The sequence below is a fragment of the Rattus norvegicus genome, chromosome 2 (assembly GCF_021556685.1).
Source record: "Rattus norvegicus strain SHRSP/BbbUtx chromosome 2, alternate assembly SHRSP_T2T, whole genome shotgun sequence".
In the NCBI taxonomy this organism is placed as follows: domain Eukaryota; kingdom Metazoa; phylum Chordata; class Mammalia; order Rodentia; family Muridae; genus Rattus; species Rattus norvegicus.
The window spans coordinates 7,386,029-7,402,979 of NC_141535.1; the positions used below are offsets into that span (position 1 = coordinate 7,386,029).

The 16,951-nt window shown below is 39.0% G+C and overlaps 1 protein-coding gene across 12 annotated transcripts in view; it reads left to right on the top strand.

The window, feature by feature from the left end:
* Skic3 (SKI3 subunit of superkiller complex) overlaps positions 1–16,951 on the top strand; it is a 113,295-nt gene that overhangs the window by 2,444 nt on the left and 93,900 nt on the right. For 5 of the 12 annotated variants that reach the window (XM_087617429.1, XM_087617439.1, XM_087617417.1 and 2 more), the window contains 5 exon segments: positions 4,710–4,773; positions 9,664–9,811; positions 12,535–12,625; positions 16,193–16,336; positions 16,719–16,810. In XM_087617429.1, coding sequence (XP_087473555.1) covers positions 12,536–12,625; positions 16,193–16,336; positions 16,719–16,810 — 326 coding nt within the window. In that variant the 5' untranslated portion in view covers positions 4,710–4,773; positions 9,664–9,811; position 12,535. 12 annotated transcript variants of the gene reach the window in all.

Sequence of the window (16,951 nt, forward strand, 5' to 3'; positions counted from 1 at the left end):
TACAACTGTTACATATGTGCCAAGGATCTAGGTCTGTCCATGCATGCTCTCTGATTGGGGGTTCAGCCCAGGTTAATTGATTCTGTAGGTTTTCTTGTGGTAGTCTTGACCCTACTGGCTCCTATGATATTTTTCCCCATAGGATTCCACAAGCTCTGCCTAATGCTTGGCTGTGAGTCTCTGCATCTGTTTCTGTCAGTTGCTGGCTGATGAAGCCCCTCTGATGACAGTTATACTAGGCTCCTCCTTGCAAGTGTAGCAGAATTAGTGGTGTCAGGGGTGGTCTCTCTCATGGTATGTGTCTCAAGCTGGATCAGTCATTTTGTAGTCATTTCCTCAATTTCTGCTTTATCTTTACTCTTGCACATTTGATAGGCAGGACACATTGTGGGTTTCAACAGAGGAATTTCTAGTGGCTGAAGAATACTTAAAGGTATGTTCAACATCCTTAGTCTTCAGGATAATCAGAACAGCTCTGAGACTCCATCTTATACCTATCAAAGTGACTAAGATCAAAAACTCAAGCGGCAGCACAAGTTGATAAGGATGTGGAGCAAGGGGAACATTTACCCACTGCTGGTGGGGGTGCAAACTTGTACAACCACTTTGGAAATCAATTGGGTGTTTTCTCAGAAAATTGTGAATGGTTCCACCTCAAGACCCAACTATACCACTCCTGGGCATATACCCAAAAGATGCTCCAATGTACAACAAGGACACATGCACCTCTATGTTCATCGCAGCCTTATTTATAATAGCCAGAAGCTGGAAAGAACCCAGATGCCCTTCAACAGAGGAATGGATACAGAAAATGTGGTCCATTTTATTTTTCTTTTTTTCATTTTTAGTTTTTCGAGATAAGAGTTTCTCTGTGTAGCAAACCCTGGTTGTCTTGGAACTTACTTTGTAGATCAGACTGGCCTTGAACTCACAAAGAATCAACCTGCCTCTGCCTCCCAAGTACTGGGATTCAAGGCATGGACTGCTAGGCCCTAACAGTGTCTTCATTGTTTTAACAATGACTGCTTTTTGAATTTAGATGTTTTTGTTAATCACCGAGTTACTCTATGAGTAAAGGATCTTTAATGTGTGCATGTGTTCATGTGGTTAGGTAGTATTCAGGATAGGGACTGTGGTTTAGTTTACAAGGGCTGATATAACAAAACACCACAACAGAAATCTATTTTCTTATATTTCTGGAGTTTAGAAGTCCAAAATCAAAGAGTTGTTAAGTATGGTTTCTTCTGAGGCCAGTGTTATTGTCTCGTGGATGATCAACTTTCCACTGTGTGCCACCCGATCTGTCTTCTGTGTTTGTACATCTTGATGTGCTCAGATTTCTTCGTGAAGTGTGACACTGCATACATCCCACATGACCTCATTTAGTCTTTATTGCCTTTGTGCTTTGCAAATACTGTTGTATTCTGAAGTTCTTTGATGTATGATGTATGAATTTTGTATGTTGTTTGACTTTTCTTGTCAAGTTGAGCAAACAGACTGAATTAATGAGCTTCTTGGACTTCCGGAGCATGGGTGTGGGGTTACTTAGGGGAATATGGATGACTCAGTGGTAGCTGCGTCACTGAAAAGCCATTGCAGCATGGGTGATGATGACTCGTGAAGGCTGTGTTCTTGAAGCTGCTTGTACACCTGGGCTGAGTAGCTCAGCCACCTGCAGAACACCCTGCACTTCCTGTTGTTACTGCTTGTTTTACTTGGGAGAGGAGCCTTGTTAATCATGTCAGTTTCAGTTGCTTTCTGACACTTGTGAGTTATTTATATCTTGAGCCTTATAAACTATTTCTTGAGTCTTAAGAAGCCTGCCCCCTGCATGGAATGTTTTAATTTGAAATAAATTTCTATAGAACTCAGCAGGATACAATTATCTCACAACAGGCTCAGATCTCTGTGTGTCCATGTCTGTCAGGTTTGCATCAGCAGCTAGTGATTTCCATGTTAGGAGCAGGTTGCTTTAGAAAAAAAATATTCCATTCTTAAGAAGTTAGAGAGGTGTTGAGTTGAGCAGTCTGGGTCTAGCTTATGGTCCTCTGTAGGCCTTGTAATATTAAAAGTAAAAACAGAATTTCCCAAAGAACTTCCAGTCAGTTTTGGGAAACATGTTCATAATTGTAAAAGTCAAAGACTAGTAAAGGCATTAAAAAGTATGGGTAATGGTTGGATGGAAAAAAAAAAAAAACCCTACAGCCCCCTCCCCATGGAAAAGCACTTCTATCCCAAGCTATTTTCTGGAGCATGCTAGCGTTTTCAAAATGTCACTTGGCTTTTCCTGAGCTGAGTGTTCTGTGATGCCAGAGTTTAGAGTTGCTGCATTCAGCTGTGTTGTGTTATTTGGATTTTCCAGAAGCTTTAAGATTCCAGTATACATTGTTATGGGACACTGAGGTCTTTATGGTGGCCACAGAAATCCTGCACCGTGTAGTAATGCCTTCAAGCATGTTCCTTGGAATATGTTTTTGGAAATGCTGGCATAGATCATAAATGTTACAGGATTGGACTGGTGTGAATTTGGTGTAGAGCAGGTTGTATGCTTGACACTTCAACTTGGCCTTGCTATGAGTAACATGAGACTAGGTAGAAAGAAGTAAGAGAGGGCAGACTGAACAGTTGGGTGAAGCAAGGACACACAGTTAGAATACTGGAGGACTATCCAAAAGAGTATGTGAGTATTCTCACATTGCTTTTAGGTGATCTAGACTTTGGAAGCTAGATTGCCAGTCATGTGTTCTGTGTGTACTACTTAACAGGATTGTGTTAAAGTTACTAGTATTGTGATGATCAAAGCAACCTGGGGAGGAAAAGGTTTATTTGGCTTACACTTCCACATCACATTTCATCACCAAAGTAAGTTAGGACTGGAACTCAAACAAGGCAGGAACCTGGAGGCAGGAGCTGATGCAGAGGCTTGGTGAGTGCTGCTTACTGGCTTGCTCCACATGGTTTGCTCAACCTGCTTTCTACAAAACCCAGGACCACCAGCCAAGGTGTTGTCCCACCTACTATGGATTGGGCTCTCCCCATCAACCACTAATTAAGAAAATACTCAACAAGCTTGCCTGCAACCTAGTCTTATGGAGGCATGTTGAGGTTCCCTCTTCTCAGATGACTTGAACTTCAGTCAGGTTGTCATAAAACTAGCCAACAGAGATTGAGTACATAAGCGGCTCCAGATAATATAAGCATTGCTTTGGGTACTTACTGAGTTGGGGAAGAACACACATCTCCATAGAACAATTAAAAATTCTAATATGTTTTTGTTGAGTAGCTCTGGAGTACCTTAAGCTTTATTATTATTAGTACTTGTGTAATAGCTGATTTGAAGAGGATATACTCATTTTTGATGATAGTTCTTGTGAGTTAAACAGGTAAGAAGAGAGCAAGGGATGAGGTTGCAGATGGGTTGAGTTAGGGTTTTTTTTTTTTTTTTTGGAACTGGGGACCGAACCCAGGGCTTTGCGCTTGCTAGGCAAGCGTTCTACCACTGAGCTAAATCCCCAACCCCAGGTTATCTTTTTAATTAAAAAATTGTTGATGTGTACTGTATTTACATCATTTCCCCAATTCTTTCCGGTACCTTTCATGTCTTCCTACAACTAGCTTCTCTCAAACTCATAACCTTTTTTTAACGATTGTTATTGTTGTGCACACGCATGCACACACATATAGAAATGAAAATATAACTACAACCTGCTGAGTCAGTTTAATGTGACTCATATGTATATGTTTAGGGTTGACTACTTGTTATTGGATAACCAATTAGTGTTCCCAGATCTACCTTAGAGTCATTAATTGCCATAGCTCTTCATGTAGAGGTGGAGCCTTTTGAGATCTTCAGCATCCATATTGGCATTTCAGCTGTCACTGTCATTATTTAGGTAACCATATTATTTTGAATTCCAGATGAGGACAGGATTTCCAGCAGTTTCTGAAATGACCATTACTGTTATTTCTGCCACTGTCTGCTCTATATGTATGGGAAGAAGTGTCCTTATTATCGACAATCTAAAATCAAAATAATGATTTTGAAGGTTCCGAAAGTTGTTGAAGATACTGTGTATCATACTGTATCAAATACCCAGCCAAGATTTAATTCTTTATGTAGGAATAAACATTCATTCCACTATTATGCAAATTTCTTTGTTCTTTAATTGATTACTTATATATCAAATAATTGCTTTAGCATACATTTCTTTTTTTTTTTTTTGATTTATTTATTTTATGTATGTGACTATATTACCACTCTCTTCAGACACCCCAGAAGAGGGCATCAGATCTCATTACAGATGGTTGTGAGCCACCATGTGGTTGCTGGTTGAACTCAGGATCCCTGGAAGAGCAGTCAGTGCTCTTAACCACTGAGCCATCTCTCCGGCCCCCTAACATACATTTCTTTATGATTTGCTGTCATATTGATTATATACCTTTGTTTCTGTGCCTCTGTCCTCGGGGTTGCATTAATATTTTACAGGTGAAAAGGAGGCACAATTGAAACAGCTTAAGTCCTGGTTTAAACCAGGTTCAGAAATTTGGAGATGAAGATTAGTGGTTCTCTGAAAGATGAAAGATTGAAAATCATATACATTTATTTTTCATGTTTTAAATTATGGTCATGGTGAATGTAATTTTAAAATGATGTGGAAGGATTTGGGTGTTGAATATCACTATTTCATGCTTGTGTTTACTTACTTTAGGTGAAAAATGGGTAAGGAACAACTTGGCATTCAGTTCAGGAAGAAGATGCAGGTGTGGTAACAGGTAAGAGAGGTGCTAAATCACAGGCAGTCTGTCTGTCTGTACAGAACGATCTATTCCCGATCCTTCAGCAGCAGGACTATGATGGATATTCTTTTATATCATACTACGGTCAAAGCAAATACCTGTAGACTTTTTACTACTCTTTGTTGTGACTTAGTTTCTTTGAAAATATAATTATTGCTACTTTTTAAGCTTAATTTGAATAACAAATTTTAAAATTGCTAGTTGGAAAATTTTCATCGCATAAAAGTATGCAAAAATTATGCATTTTCTCTTGGTAACCAGTTACTGTGTTCAGCATCTTTTAACATAGTTTGCTGAGTGTTAACTTGGGAGAGAAGACAAATGATGGGAAATGAGGGGTCAGGGAAAGTACTACCCTATTGTGGAATAGCATTGCAGCCTTTCAAAAGACTTAATAGTCTTAGAAATGCTTACAATTGAGGGAAATACCCAAAACAGAGGAGAATGGGGTACATGGAGCAATTTTAGATAACGGATTTTTTTTTTTTTTGAAATTTTCAAAGATTTAATAAAATATCTTTAAAATAATAATAAAAGACATTTCAGACATGCAATTTGATTAAAGAAAAATTCTTACTTTAAAAAACTTTTTTTTTAAATTTAGAGAATACTTTATTAGTTTTTGTAATCAAACCCACGTATATAAGACCTTACATATTTAATACAGTGTGTTACCCCTGTACAAATGGAAAAAACTTAAGTTCAACATTTCTAGACCAATATGGCTGTTAATTTCTGTACAGTGCCAACTCAACACAGTAAACGGGGATACTTTTTTCGAAAGTTGACAGCACAGGTAAAGTTTCAAAAAATTCAAATTATATATCTGTATATATATATTTATATTTATATAAAAAGACCAATAATAGCAGTGTGTTATGCATCAACAGCAGCAACAGCTTTTCCAGGTTCTGCAGTCATCTGAACAAAACTGTAGAGACATCCAGCACACTCCATTAAAAAAAAAAAAAGTAAAAAAACAAAACCCGAGAAAACAGCACAGTTCTGTTACTCTTGTGGTACCTGGCACCATTTTTTTTTTAAATTAGCTTCTCAATCATCATCTGGAAAGAAAACATTCTGAGCAACATCATTAAAAACAGCTCTGATAAAGCACGGTCACTACTACGTATCATAAAGCAGGTACAAGCTATTTTACATCCACAGAGGTATGATACAGTACTGTCCTACATCTATAATACTAGAGGATACAATTTAAAAGGCATTATTTGAGACTTGATTCTACTTTTCCAGCAGAGGGCCCAAAGGATGGTGTGACACAGCTTTGTAAAGAAACATACTCTAGACAGGATTTCCTTTCACTAATGGCACACTTCTAAGGATTCATTCTCTCCATGAATGTCAGCTAAAACTGTTATTAAAAAAATGAAATATCCCTAGAACAAAACCGTATAACCACCGGATTCACATGAAGATGACCTAGTGGAGACAAGCTGGACCTCACCTTACCAACAAGCTATCAAATCTGTTATGTTTAAACAGTGAGACCTCCAAGGAAGGAGATGCCAAGTAGTGCTTCAAAGCTTCGGACCACAATCATACACAGCATCCTTTTCAACAGAAGCAGAAGCTCATCTGAATATGCTCATGGATGCTGACATCAACATTTAATCATCTCCTCACTCATCCAGGAAGAGGGGGAGATCAGTTACTACTGTACTTTATTGTGTTCAACCAAATCACCATGTTACAAAAATAGCAAGCTGCCATAATAAAAAATAAGGCTCCTCTATCCAGCACCAGATAGCATCATTTTACTTTCAAGCCTAGAAATTGCACATTTGTATATAAACCAATCGAAGATGAGGACTGAGAGTTCATCTTGGTGGATTTTTCCTTTGATGAATATGAAGTGTCCTTCCTTATCTTTTTTGATGACTTTTAATTGAAAATTGATTTTATTTGATATTAGAATGGCTACTCCAGCTTGCTTCTTCTGACCATTTGCTTGGAAAGTTGTTTTCCAGCCTTTCACTCTGAGGTAGTGTCTGTCTTTGTCTCTGAGGTGTGTTTCCTGTAGGCAGCAGAATGCAGGGTCCTCATTGCGTATCCAGTTTGTTAATCTATGTCTTTTTATTGGGGAGTTGAGGCCATTGATGTTGAGAGATATTAAGGAATAGTGATTATTGCTTCCTGTTATATTCATATTTGGATGTGAGGTTATGTTTGTGTGCTTTCATTCTCTTTGTTTTGTTGCCAAGACGGTTAGTTTCTTGCTTCTTCTAGGGTATAGCTTGCCTCCTTATTTTGGGCTTTACCATTTATTATCCTTTGTAGTGCTGGATTTGTAGAAAAATATTGTGTAAATTTGGTTTTGTCATGGAATATCTTGGTTTCTCCATCAATGTTAATTGAGAGTTTTGCTGGATACAGTAACCTGGGCTGGCATTTGTGTTCTCTTAGGGTCTGTATGACATCAGTCCAGGATCTTCTGGCCTTCATAGTTTCTGGCGAGAAGTCTGGTGTGATTCTGATAGGTCTCCCTTTATATGTTACTTGACCTTTTTCCCTTACTGCTTTTAATATTCTTTCTTTATTTTGTGCGTTTGGTGTTTTGACAATTATGTGACGGGAGGTGTTTCTTTTCTGGTCCAATCTATTTGGAGTTCTGTAGGCTTCTTGTATGCCTATGGGTATCTCTTTTTTTAGGTTAGGGAAGTTTTCTTCTATGATTTTGTTGAAGATATTTACTGGTCCTTTGAGCTGGGAGTCTTCACTCTCTTCTATACCTATTATCCTTAGGTTTGATCTTCTCATTGAGTCCTGGATTTCCTGTATGTTTTGGACCAGTAGCCTTTTCCGCTTTACATTATCTTTGACAGTTGAGTCAATGATTTCTATGGAATCTTCTGCTCCCAAGATTCTCTCTTCCATCTCTTGTATTCTGTTGGTGAAGCTTGTATCTACAGCTCCTTGTCTTTTCTTTTGATTTTCTATGTCCAGGGTTGTTTCCATGTGTTCTTTCTTGATTGCTTCTATTTCCATTTTTAATTCCTTCAACTGTTTGATTGTGTTTTCCTGGAATTCTTTCAGGGATTTTTGCGATTCCTCTCTGTAGGCTTCTACTTGTTCTCTAAGGGAGTTCTTTATGTCTTTCTTGAAGTCCTCCAGCATCATGATCAAATATGATTTTGAAACTAGATCTTGCTTTTCTGGTGTGTTTGGATATTCCATGTTTGTTTTGGTGGGAGAATTGGGCTCCGATGATGGCATGTAGTCTTGGTTTCTGTTGCTTGGGTTCCTGCACTTGCCTCTCGCCATCAGATTATCTCTAGTGTTACTTTGTTCTGCTATTTCTGACCGTGGCTAGACTGTCCTATAAGCCTGTGTGTCAGGAGTGCTGTAGACCTGTTTTCCTGTTTTCTTTCAGCCAGTTATGGGGACAGAGTGTTCTGCTTTCGGGCGTGTAGTTTTTCCTCTGTACAGGTCTTCAGCTGTTCCTGTGGGCCTGTGTCTTGAGTTCACCAGGCAGGTTTCTTGCAGGGGAAAAGTTGGTCCTACCTGTGGTTCCAAGGCTCAAGTTTGCTCGTGGGGTACTGCCTAAGTCCTCTCCGCAGCGGCAGCAACTGGGAAGATCTGCGCCGCTCTTTCCGGGAGCCTCCGTGCACCAGGGTTCCAGATGACGTTTGGTGTTTTCCTCTGGCGTCTGGATGTGCACAGAGTGCAGTCTCTTCTGGTTTCCCAGGCGTGTCTGCCTCTCTGAAGGTTTAGCTCTCCCTCCCACGGGATTTGGGTGCAGAGAACTGTTTATCCGGTCTGTTTCCTTCAGGTTCCGGCGGTGTCTCAGGCGCAGGGATCCTGCCGCTCCTGGGCCCTCCCCTACGGGAACCCAGAGGCCTTATACAGTTGCCTCTTGGGCCAGGGATGTGGGCAGGGGTGGGCAGTGTTGGTGGTCTACTCCGCTCTGCAGCCTCAGGAGTGCCCACCTGATCAGGCGGTGAGGTCTCTCTCCCACGGGGTTTGGGAGCAGAGAGGATAACGGATTTTTTATGAAAGAAAAAGATTTTGAATGTTACTTAATTTGTGGTCAGCTTTCTAATGTTTATTTTTAAAAAAATGGTTAATGGGCCTCTTCTTTTTATATGTGCTTTCGTGTACATGTGTGCTAGAGTCTGCACCTATGGCTAAATGAAGAAGGAATGGGAAGGGACTAGATGGTTTCATTGCAGTGTGAAGAATTACATGTGGAAGCAGGTGGATAGGGAAGGTCCTGAACACACAGTTCTTATCAAGAGAGAGAGTGTGCTTCTAGTGGGCTTCAAATGTAGCATACAGTCTGATGTCTGTCAGCTGTCCGTTGTCTAGGCCTGTCTACCTGACTCTCAAGATCTGTAATTTTTGGCAGCTACTTAGCCCTAGTTTGCTTCTGATATTGGGTGTATCTCCTGTGGTCTGTTCAGTGTGATTTTCTCATCCTCTCTTGTTTCTTTCATGTTCTCCTGCTCTCTCCTTTCTCTTTATGCGATGTCTCTGACTGAAGTGAGGTTCTTTCTTTTCTGCATTGTTGTGGTCTGTCTTCTCCTGTTGTCATTTATTACCTCACACAGTGCGTCTTCTCAAAGTTCCTACTGTACCTGCCTGTTTCTCCTTTAGTCTGGCATTTGGTTCTCGCAGAGTTCATGTAAAGTCGTGGTGTTTCTCCTGATTCAGATTGTACTCTTTAGGCAGCAGGGTCATTTGGTTTTTTTTTTTTTTCCTCGCACTGGTGAGCTTGGACCCACGTGGAGATTGTCTGTTGTTTCTTCCTTGTTTATGCTCCCACCTACGGTCTTCCTTATTTTATTTTTTTACTTGGATCTCTCTGTTTGTCTGAGTCAGTTATCTTCACTGACCTTTTCTTTTTAGTCTACAGGTTACCTTGCAGAAGGAACGCGGCTTGAGAAAGCTAATGTGAGATCAATGCTAAACTTTGTTAACTGCTGCCATCAAGACTCATAGACTAAAAGAATTTCTTTTCTAGTTCACCTCTAAATCAATATCAAGATACTTTCAGGTAAGGTACTCATTCAGAGATGACATAATGTCATGTGTAATTAAGTAATTATTGCAATAAGATGTTGCATTATATTTGGGAAATCTGAATGTATCACAGATAAACTAATGTTTTAATGTTGTAATTTTTATATTATTCTGAATGCTATCTTTTTTTTTTTTAAGTTAAAACAACCTTATCTTCAAGTCTCTTAACTTTATACATCTCTTTTGTTTTGTATTTGTGCATTTCAGTTTGGCTAGAATGTACTGGTGGTATTCTGTTAGTGTATTGTTTCAGTATATTATATTAGTGTACCATGTTAGTGCACTGTATCAGTGTAGCACGTTAGTGTATACTGTGTTAATATAGTGTGTTAATGTATTATATTAGTGTAATATGTTAGTGTACTGCATTAGTGTTACATGTTAGTGTATTAAATTAGTGTACTCTGTTAGTGTATTATGTTAGTGTTGTGTCTTATAAAAAGAGAGAAGGCAGGAATATGTTTGGTGGAGGCATGGTAAGGTGTGGGGGAAGGAGGTTCCTCTGCAGGCCCATGCTGAAGCATCCCTTCCCCCTCTGAGGTACCAGCCATACAACGATATAATATAAAATAGTGTTTATTCAGGGCGTGGGGAGGGCAGTAGAGACAGAGAAAGGCAGAGAGAGAGAGAGAAAGAGAGAGATATTACAGGAGTAGAAGAGTAGACGCCAGCCATGAGCACTTGGGAGAGGGGAGGGGCATGGGGAGAGAGAGGAAGCAGAGCAAGAGGAGAGAGCAAGAGCAAGAGCGCAAGAGAGTGAGGAGGGGGCAAGCAGCTCCTTTTATAGAGAGTCAGGCACACCTGGCAACAGCCAGGTATCTGTAGGGTGGAGCCTAAACTAAATACCAACAGTTAGTATACTGTATTTGTGTATACAGTTAGCGTTCTGCATGAGTGTATTGTTTTAGTGTAAAGTGTTAGTATACTGTGTTTGTGTAAAGTGTTAGTGTACTGTATTAGTGTACAGTGTTTGTGTGCAATTTTTGTGTATAGTGTTAGTATTTTGCCTTAATGTACTGTTTGTGTACAGTGTTAATGTACTACATTAATATATTGTGTTAATGTACTACATTATTATGCTGCATGAGTGTATTGTGTTAGTGTACAGTGATAGAGTACTATATTAGTGTATTGAGTTAATGTACTACATTAATGAACTGTGTTAGTATATTGTATTAATGTATTGTATGTACTGTATTAGTGTACGGTGTTAGTGTATTCTGTTTGCATAAAGTGTCAATGTACTGTGTTTATAAACAGTGTTTGTGTATTATGTTAGCGTAGCATTAATCAACTGTGTCCATGTACTATGTTATTTGATTGTGTTCATGTACTATGCTTGTGAAATATGTTAGTATATGTACTGAGGGAGAGTAGTTTCTCTGTTCCCTTACTGTATTTGAATACTATGATGTGCATTGCGGGACTTTGTTACTCTAAATATCTGGAGTCTGTAGCTGCTTAGTATTTACCTAACTTTGTTTTATCTTTATGATGAGATTAGAAAGTGATCAAGTGAGTAAAAAATGCAAATGTTTCTCTCTTTAAAAAATTGTATTATTAAAAAAAGAATTATTTTGTGATTGCATTTGGTTTGGGTAATTTGGTAACTTTTAAAATATTAACATTGGCTACTATAGTTAAATTAATGTATTTTAATATTCAATGGAGTACTTTGCCTATAAAATAAAATATCTTTAAATTTTTAAAAATTTTTAAGTTATTTAAAATTATTTAAATTATTGTACAAAGGTTTCATGTAGGGAAGATTGGCTTTGAACTTGCTGTGTGACAGAGGTTGGCCTTGAACTCTTCATTATCCTGCCTCCACCTCCCTAGTGATGGGATTACAGGAATGTGCTGCCACATCTGGATATGAGTTGTCTCTTCATGGCTGCAGTTAGTGTACAACTTTTGCACAGTAACCACTCTTATATTTATGTGTAAACATTTATATATCTTATTAGAGGAAGTAATGTTATTATGGTAATCCTCAATATGAAGACAATTTGCATCCTGATTACGTCTTACAGAATCTAGTATTAAAATAACTTTTTTAGCCTTTAAAAATTTCCCTATCCTAGTTACTAAAGCTATTGTGTTTTTCTCCATCTTGAGCTTATTTTATTGGATCTTGCTTTTAAAATTGGCTTGGCGTTACATATATTATAGGTGTTTGCTCATAAGATCATCTGTATTTTAGCTCAGCGTGTGGAGAGTGAGTATAGTTCTAATACAGCTGCATTTCAGCATGTGTTTATTGCTCACTTGCTTTTGTCAGACTAAGTCCTAGAGATGGAAAACAAAGACCATCAAAACCCTGTTAATACAGAACTGAGATTCTGCTGGGGTTACGATATACGTTAATCGAGTAGAGATATAGAATATACGGTACAGGAGAGGCGTTAGTATTGGAAATAAAATAAAGCAAGGGAAGGGCATAAGGGGATATTGGCGATTTTAGGTAGGAGAGGGAAGATTAAAATCGTAGCAAGCTTGTCCAGGGAGTGGTTCAATGTGAGGAGACATTTGAATAGAAGTCTGAAGAATCGAGGGGACGAGCTGTGTGTAAGCAGGAGGGAAAGCATATACAAGAGAGAAGGAATTAGATTTTCCTTTTTCAGATGGTTAAGTTTACTGGGACTCTTACATTGGGAGATATTCTTGTAGATTCACTACAGCTTCTTGTCTTAATAGAATGTCCAGCAAAGAAGTGAAAACTGCTCTAAAAAGTGCAAGAGATGCAATCAGAAACAAGGAGTACAAAGAAGTTTTGAAACATTGCAAGGTAAAGGGTATTTGTTTCTTGGGCATTCAAATATTTTACCAATTTATGGGTTATTTGTGGATATAAGTCTTTCATTGTCCACATTCAGTCAAGTGATAGAACCCGTAGAGCAGTGGGACTCCTCTCTCCTTATCAGTGGGGTGGGCTTCTATTGCTGCACTTAATATTCCACATTGCTAAGTCATCAAAGCTCTGTTTTCATCGGCAGATGTATCATAAGCACCTTGCTTTATGAAATGCCACTATACTTTAGCATCATCATCATTGTTATTACAATATTGTTATCATTATTATTGATGGTAATGCTTGTATTATATTTTAAAATGTGTCTGTTATGTGTATTGTGTTTGTAGAGGCCAGAGGACAAATTGTAAGAATCAGTTCTCTCCTACCATGTGGGTCCTGGGGCTTGAACTCAAATTTTATTTGATAGCAGGAACCTTAACCTCTGAGCCACTTTGCCTACTCAGCATTTTTATTATTTAAGGTGTTTGACCTTAATTGTATCTGACCAGTGGGTTGAAGACTCAAGACTCTGAAGCTTGCCAATGGGCATGTCCTTGTTAAAGAGAAACTGACTGTGTTAGAGAGAGGATGGGGGTAGCAGTGAAGTCCTTAGGGAGGCAACAGGCTGCAGCCCCTATCACAAGAGGAGGCAGCCCTTTAGTCCTCTTCTGTTTTAACAGGGAAAAGATAGGTGCAGATACATACAGGGGGCACTATTTGTTGATTAGTGATGGGAAAATAAGAGCATTCTTCTCCGATGGCTTCTGTTTTTTTGTGATATAAGGGCCCATTTGAAGATTGAGATCTCTGAGTGATGGAGTTCAGTTATGGATGGTAAGAGTGATGAGGAGAGAGGCAGTGGAGGCAGGAATGGGAGGCAGGAGGAGGTGTGGCAATCATGGATTGTAAGGAGGCATGAAGCCACAGGAATAGGAAGGAGAGTCCGAGGCTGAGAGCTTTTACCATGAAACCATTACAGTAATCAGTTGGTTGGGTAGGTGTGCCAGGCACATTAGCGATTGCCTCAGAGGCACCAGAGCACACTGGTGCATGGAAAGGGAAGAAATCAGAGCATTTCCTTTGGCCAAGAACAAGCCCAGTTTTGATTCCCTGCTTCTTTCCCTGTGACCCCTCTGTCTGTAGTTTATGGTTCTAGAGTTGTCTGCTACGTGAGTCTCACTCTGTGTCTATCTGAGAGCTATCTTGTGAGCTTTTCCCTCACAGAGGGCTTTTGCTAAGTCTTATTGATGAGCCTAGAAAGCATCACAAAGGAAAGGCATTGATTAACAGAATTTTGCAGGGGACTGAACTTAAGTGGCCAAGAAGCATTCAGGAAAGCAAATGTGACAATGAAGCCTTATTACTTATGTCCATGTTGCTTCCAGTGCTTATGGTAGATATTTGTTTAAGGACACTTTTGACCTGTCTGCTGTTTTCAGCAAATGATTATCATAGCACACATGTAGACACACATGCATTACTCTTTGAATCAGGAGCATGAGAGAATATGCTATTTACAATTAAAGCTGTGTAACATGGTAAGGTTGTCTGTTACATTGTTACTCTTAAAGGCAGGTTAAACAAACAGGCTAAGTACAGAGCAGGATTTTTGTTTTGTTTTGCCTTGTTTATTTTTTGAGACAGGGTCTCTCTGTGTAGCCCTGTCTGCAGTGGAACTCTCTTTTTAGACCAGACTGCCCTTGAACTCACAGTGATTGTCCTGCCTCTGCCACCTGAGTGCTGAGATCCTAAGTGTGAGTCACTACACCTGATTTGATTCTAATTCTTTCGTGGCCTCAAGGTTTATTTGGCTGTGAGGTTCAGCAAAGATACCAGCCTCTCTGAATGTAAGAGGTATATTCATAAAAATATATTGATGACTCAGATTAGCAGACCTGTAAAGCCATGATGGTACTAATCTGATATGAAAGGTGAACAGTGTTTAGATGGAAGATGCAGTCTGTGGAGTGAGGTGAGGAACTGTTTCCTCCAGCACAGAGCTTATCTAACAGATAATGTGCTTATGCTTACGCATCTATATAGTTATTACTATTCTAGTTATTATTAGTGTGTGTAATGTATTTATGCATGGTATGGGGCATACACACGTGGAGATCAGAGAACAACTTTGTGAGCCAATTCTTTCTACCTTCGTGTTGAGTTTCAGGGACTGAACTTAGTTCCATAAGCCAGGGTGGCCCAATGAGCCATTTGGCTGGCCCATGTTCCTGTTACCTTACTTAGCATGGGTATCTTTCTGTAGGTATTTACAAAATTTTGACATGAATTTCACCAAGTAGCTTGTAATTTATGGTGGAGAACAAAGCAATGGCAGGCGTCTCTTATCTGTGGTAACCCAGAATTGGTTGACACTAAAGAAACACTACCTAATAATGTATTTGCCCTTGTTCTGTCTCACAGAGCTTTGCAGCATGGCATAGGTCTTCCTTTGTGGAAGCTGGCTCAGGTTTGTGTACACACAGTTAGGTACTTTTCTCTCTAGTTCTCTCAGAATTTTCTATTGTCACATTTCTTTTGCATGTGACCTTTCCTTTAAAACATATCTCAGATACGGAAGCCCCAGTTGCTACTTAGACAGTGATTAGTGGCTGGTGGTTGACATGTAGCTGTATCAGTTGATAAGCAGTTTTATGCCACTAGTTGTACTTGGTGTTCAGAACACAAGCAGAACATGCCCTAGTGTTAGGGTTTCATTTTGGCAAATCCCTGGTTGAGTTTTGTAGGAAGCAGTATTACTGGATAGATGGCAGCTTATATAGTATACTGGCGACAGATTGCTGGAACTGTGTGTGGATGCACATGAGCCTAATTATTGGAGAGGTTCAACTCCTAGGAATATGATCTTCCCTAGAATATGCAAACCCTTAACAGGCTCCTAGTTCTTTTTTTTTTTTTCTTTTCATAGAACATACTAATTGTTGCCTTAAACTATGGAGGTAACTTGCATTTCTGAATGCCTCATTTCTATATACCTTTGTTCTAGATGGCTGGTGTTATTTAAACACTTCCTGCCATTGTATATTTTGAATATGCTTGGTATATTGACATTAGGGTAAATTGACTTATTACTGCCATGAAGAATCCATCTTTAAGATGGGAAAATATTACTATGAAAAAGAAAATATTGGTGTTGAATGGAGGGCTGTGGAAATGGAATGGGGCTAGGCATTACTGTTGTACCCAGCATTCCTACCCAGCATTACTGTTGTCTTTTACTACCCAGCATTACTACCCAACATTACTGTTGTCTTCTACCCAGCATTACTACCCAGCATCACCGTTCTCTTCTACCCAGCATTCTCATAGGCAGGCCCTCAAGCCACTTGATGTAGGTATCAAGATCCCTTGGGCACTTTACAGGAAAACACTTCATTTTCCAAACCCTTTACACTTTTTCCTTTACAGTACCTGGCTAGCTATGATTCTAAAGGTCACTCTGTTAGTGGCAGATCTAGTGTTCTGATTCATAACAGACTATTGTTTTGTTATTGTTAAGTAGTTTCCAAAATGTAATGATTTACTCTTAATTTTTTTAATCAGACAGTGTTAAAACAAGAGAAAGATAACTATAATGCCTGGGTTTTTATTGGTGTTGCTGCAGCTGAACTTGGACAGCCTGATCAGGCTCAGGGCGCCTATAAGAAAGCCGCTGAACTAGAGCCAGAGCAGCTCCTTGCTTGGCAGGTATGCAGACACCTTTCGTTTCTTGTAATATAGGGCAAGCGCTTGTTTTCCATTCTCCACATTGTAGCTTCCAGTGTTCAAACGAGTACTTAAACCTGTCTCATGAACAAAATTAAATTTTCTAAATTAAAAGTTAGGTTTAGATGTCCAAGATACTGTTTGTCACTACTTAATTTCCTACCTAGTAGATTATTTTTAAATATAAAGACTTTAAATATAAAGTTTCCCTACCACCTTTAGTTTACTTGGAAGGAAATTTCACACATATTTCATCTGTAAACTATGCTACTTTGTAGATGTTAGCACATTATTTCACACAGTAAATAAATTTTGGGACATTTGAGATTTTGCTAAGAACAGTCATTACCACTTCCTGTTTTAGGGTCTAGCAAGTTTGTATGAGAAGTGTAATCACATAAATGCTAAAGATGATTTACCTGGTGTATACCGAAAGCTATTGGATCTCTATGAAAGGTAAGAATATGTGGGGAAAGGCTAATTTCTTTCCAAATTTGAATTAGAATAATTCTATTCTATTCAAATGTGTTCGTTAGGGCTCTCTAGAGAAAGAGAACTGATAGAATGAATTGACATGTATAAATAGATTTATTAGCA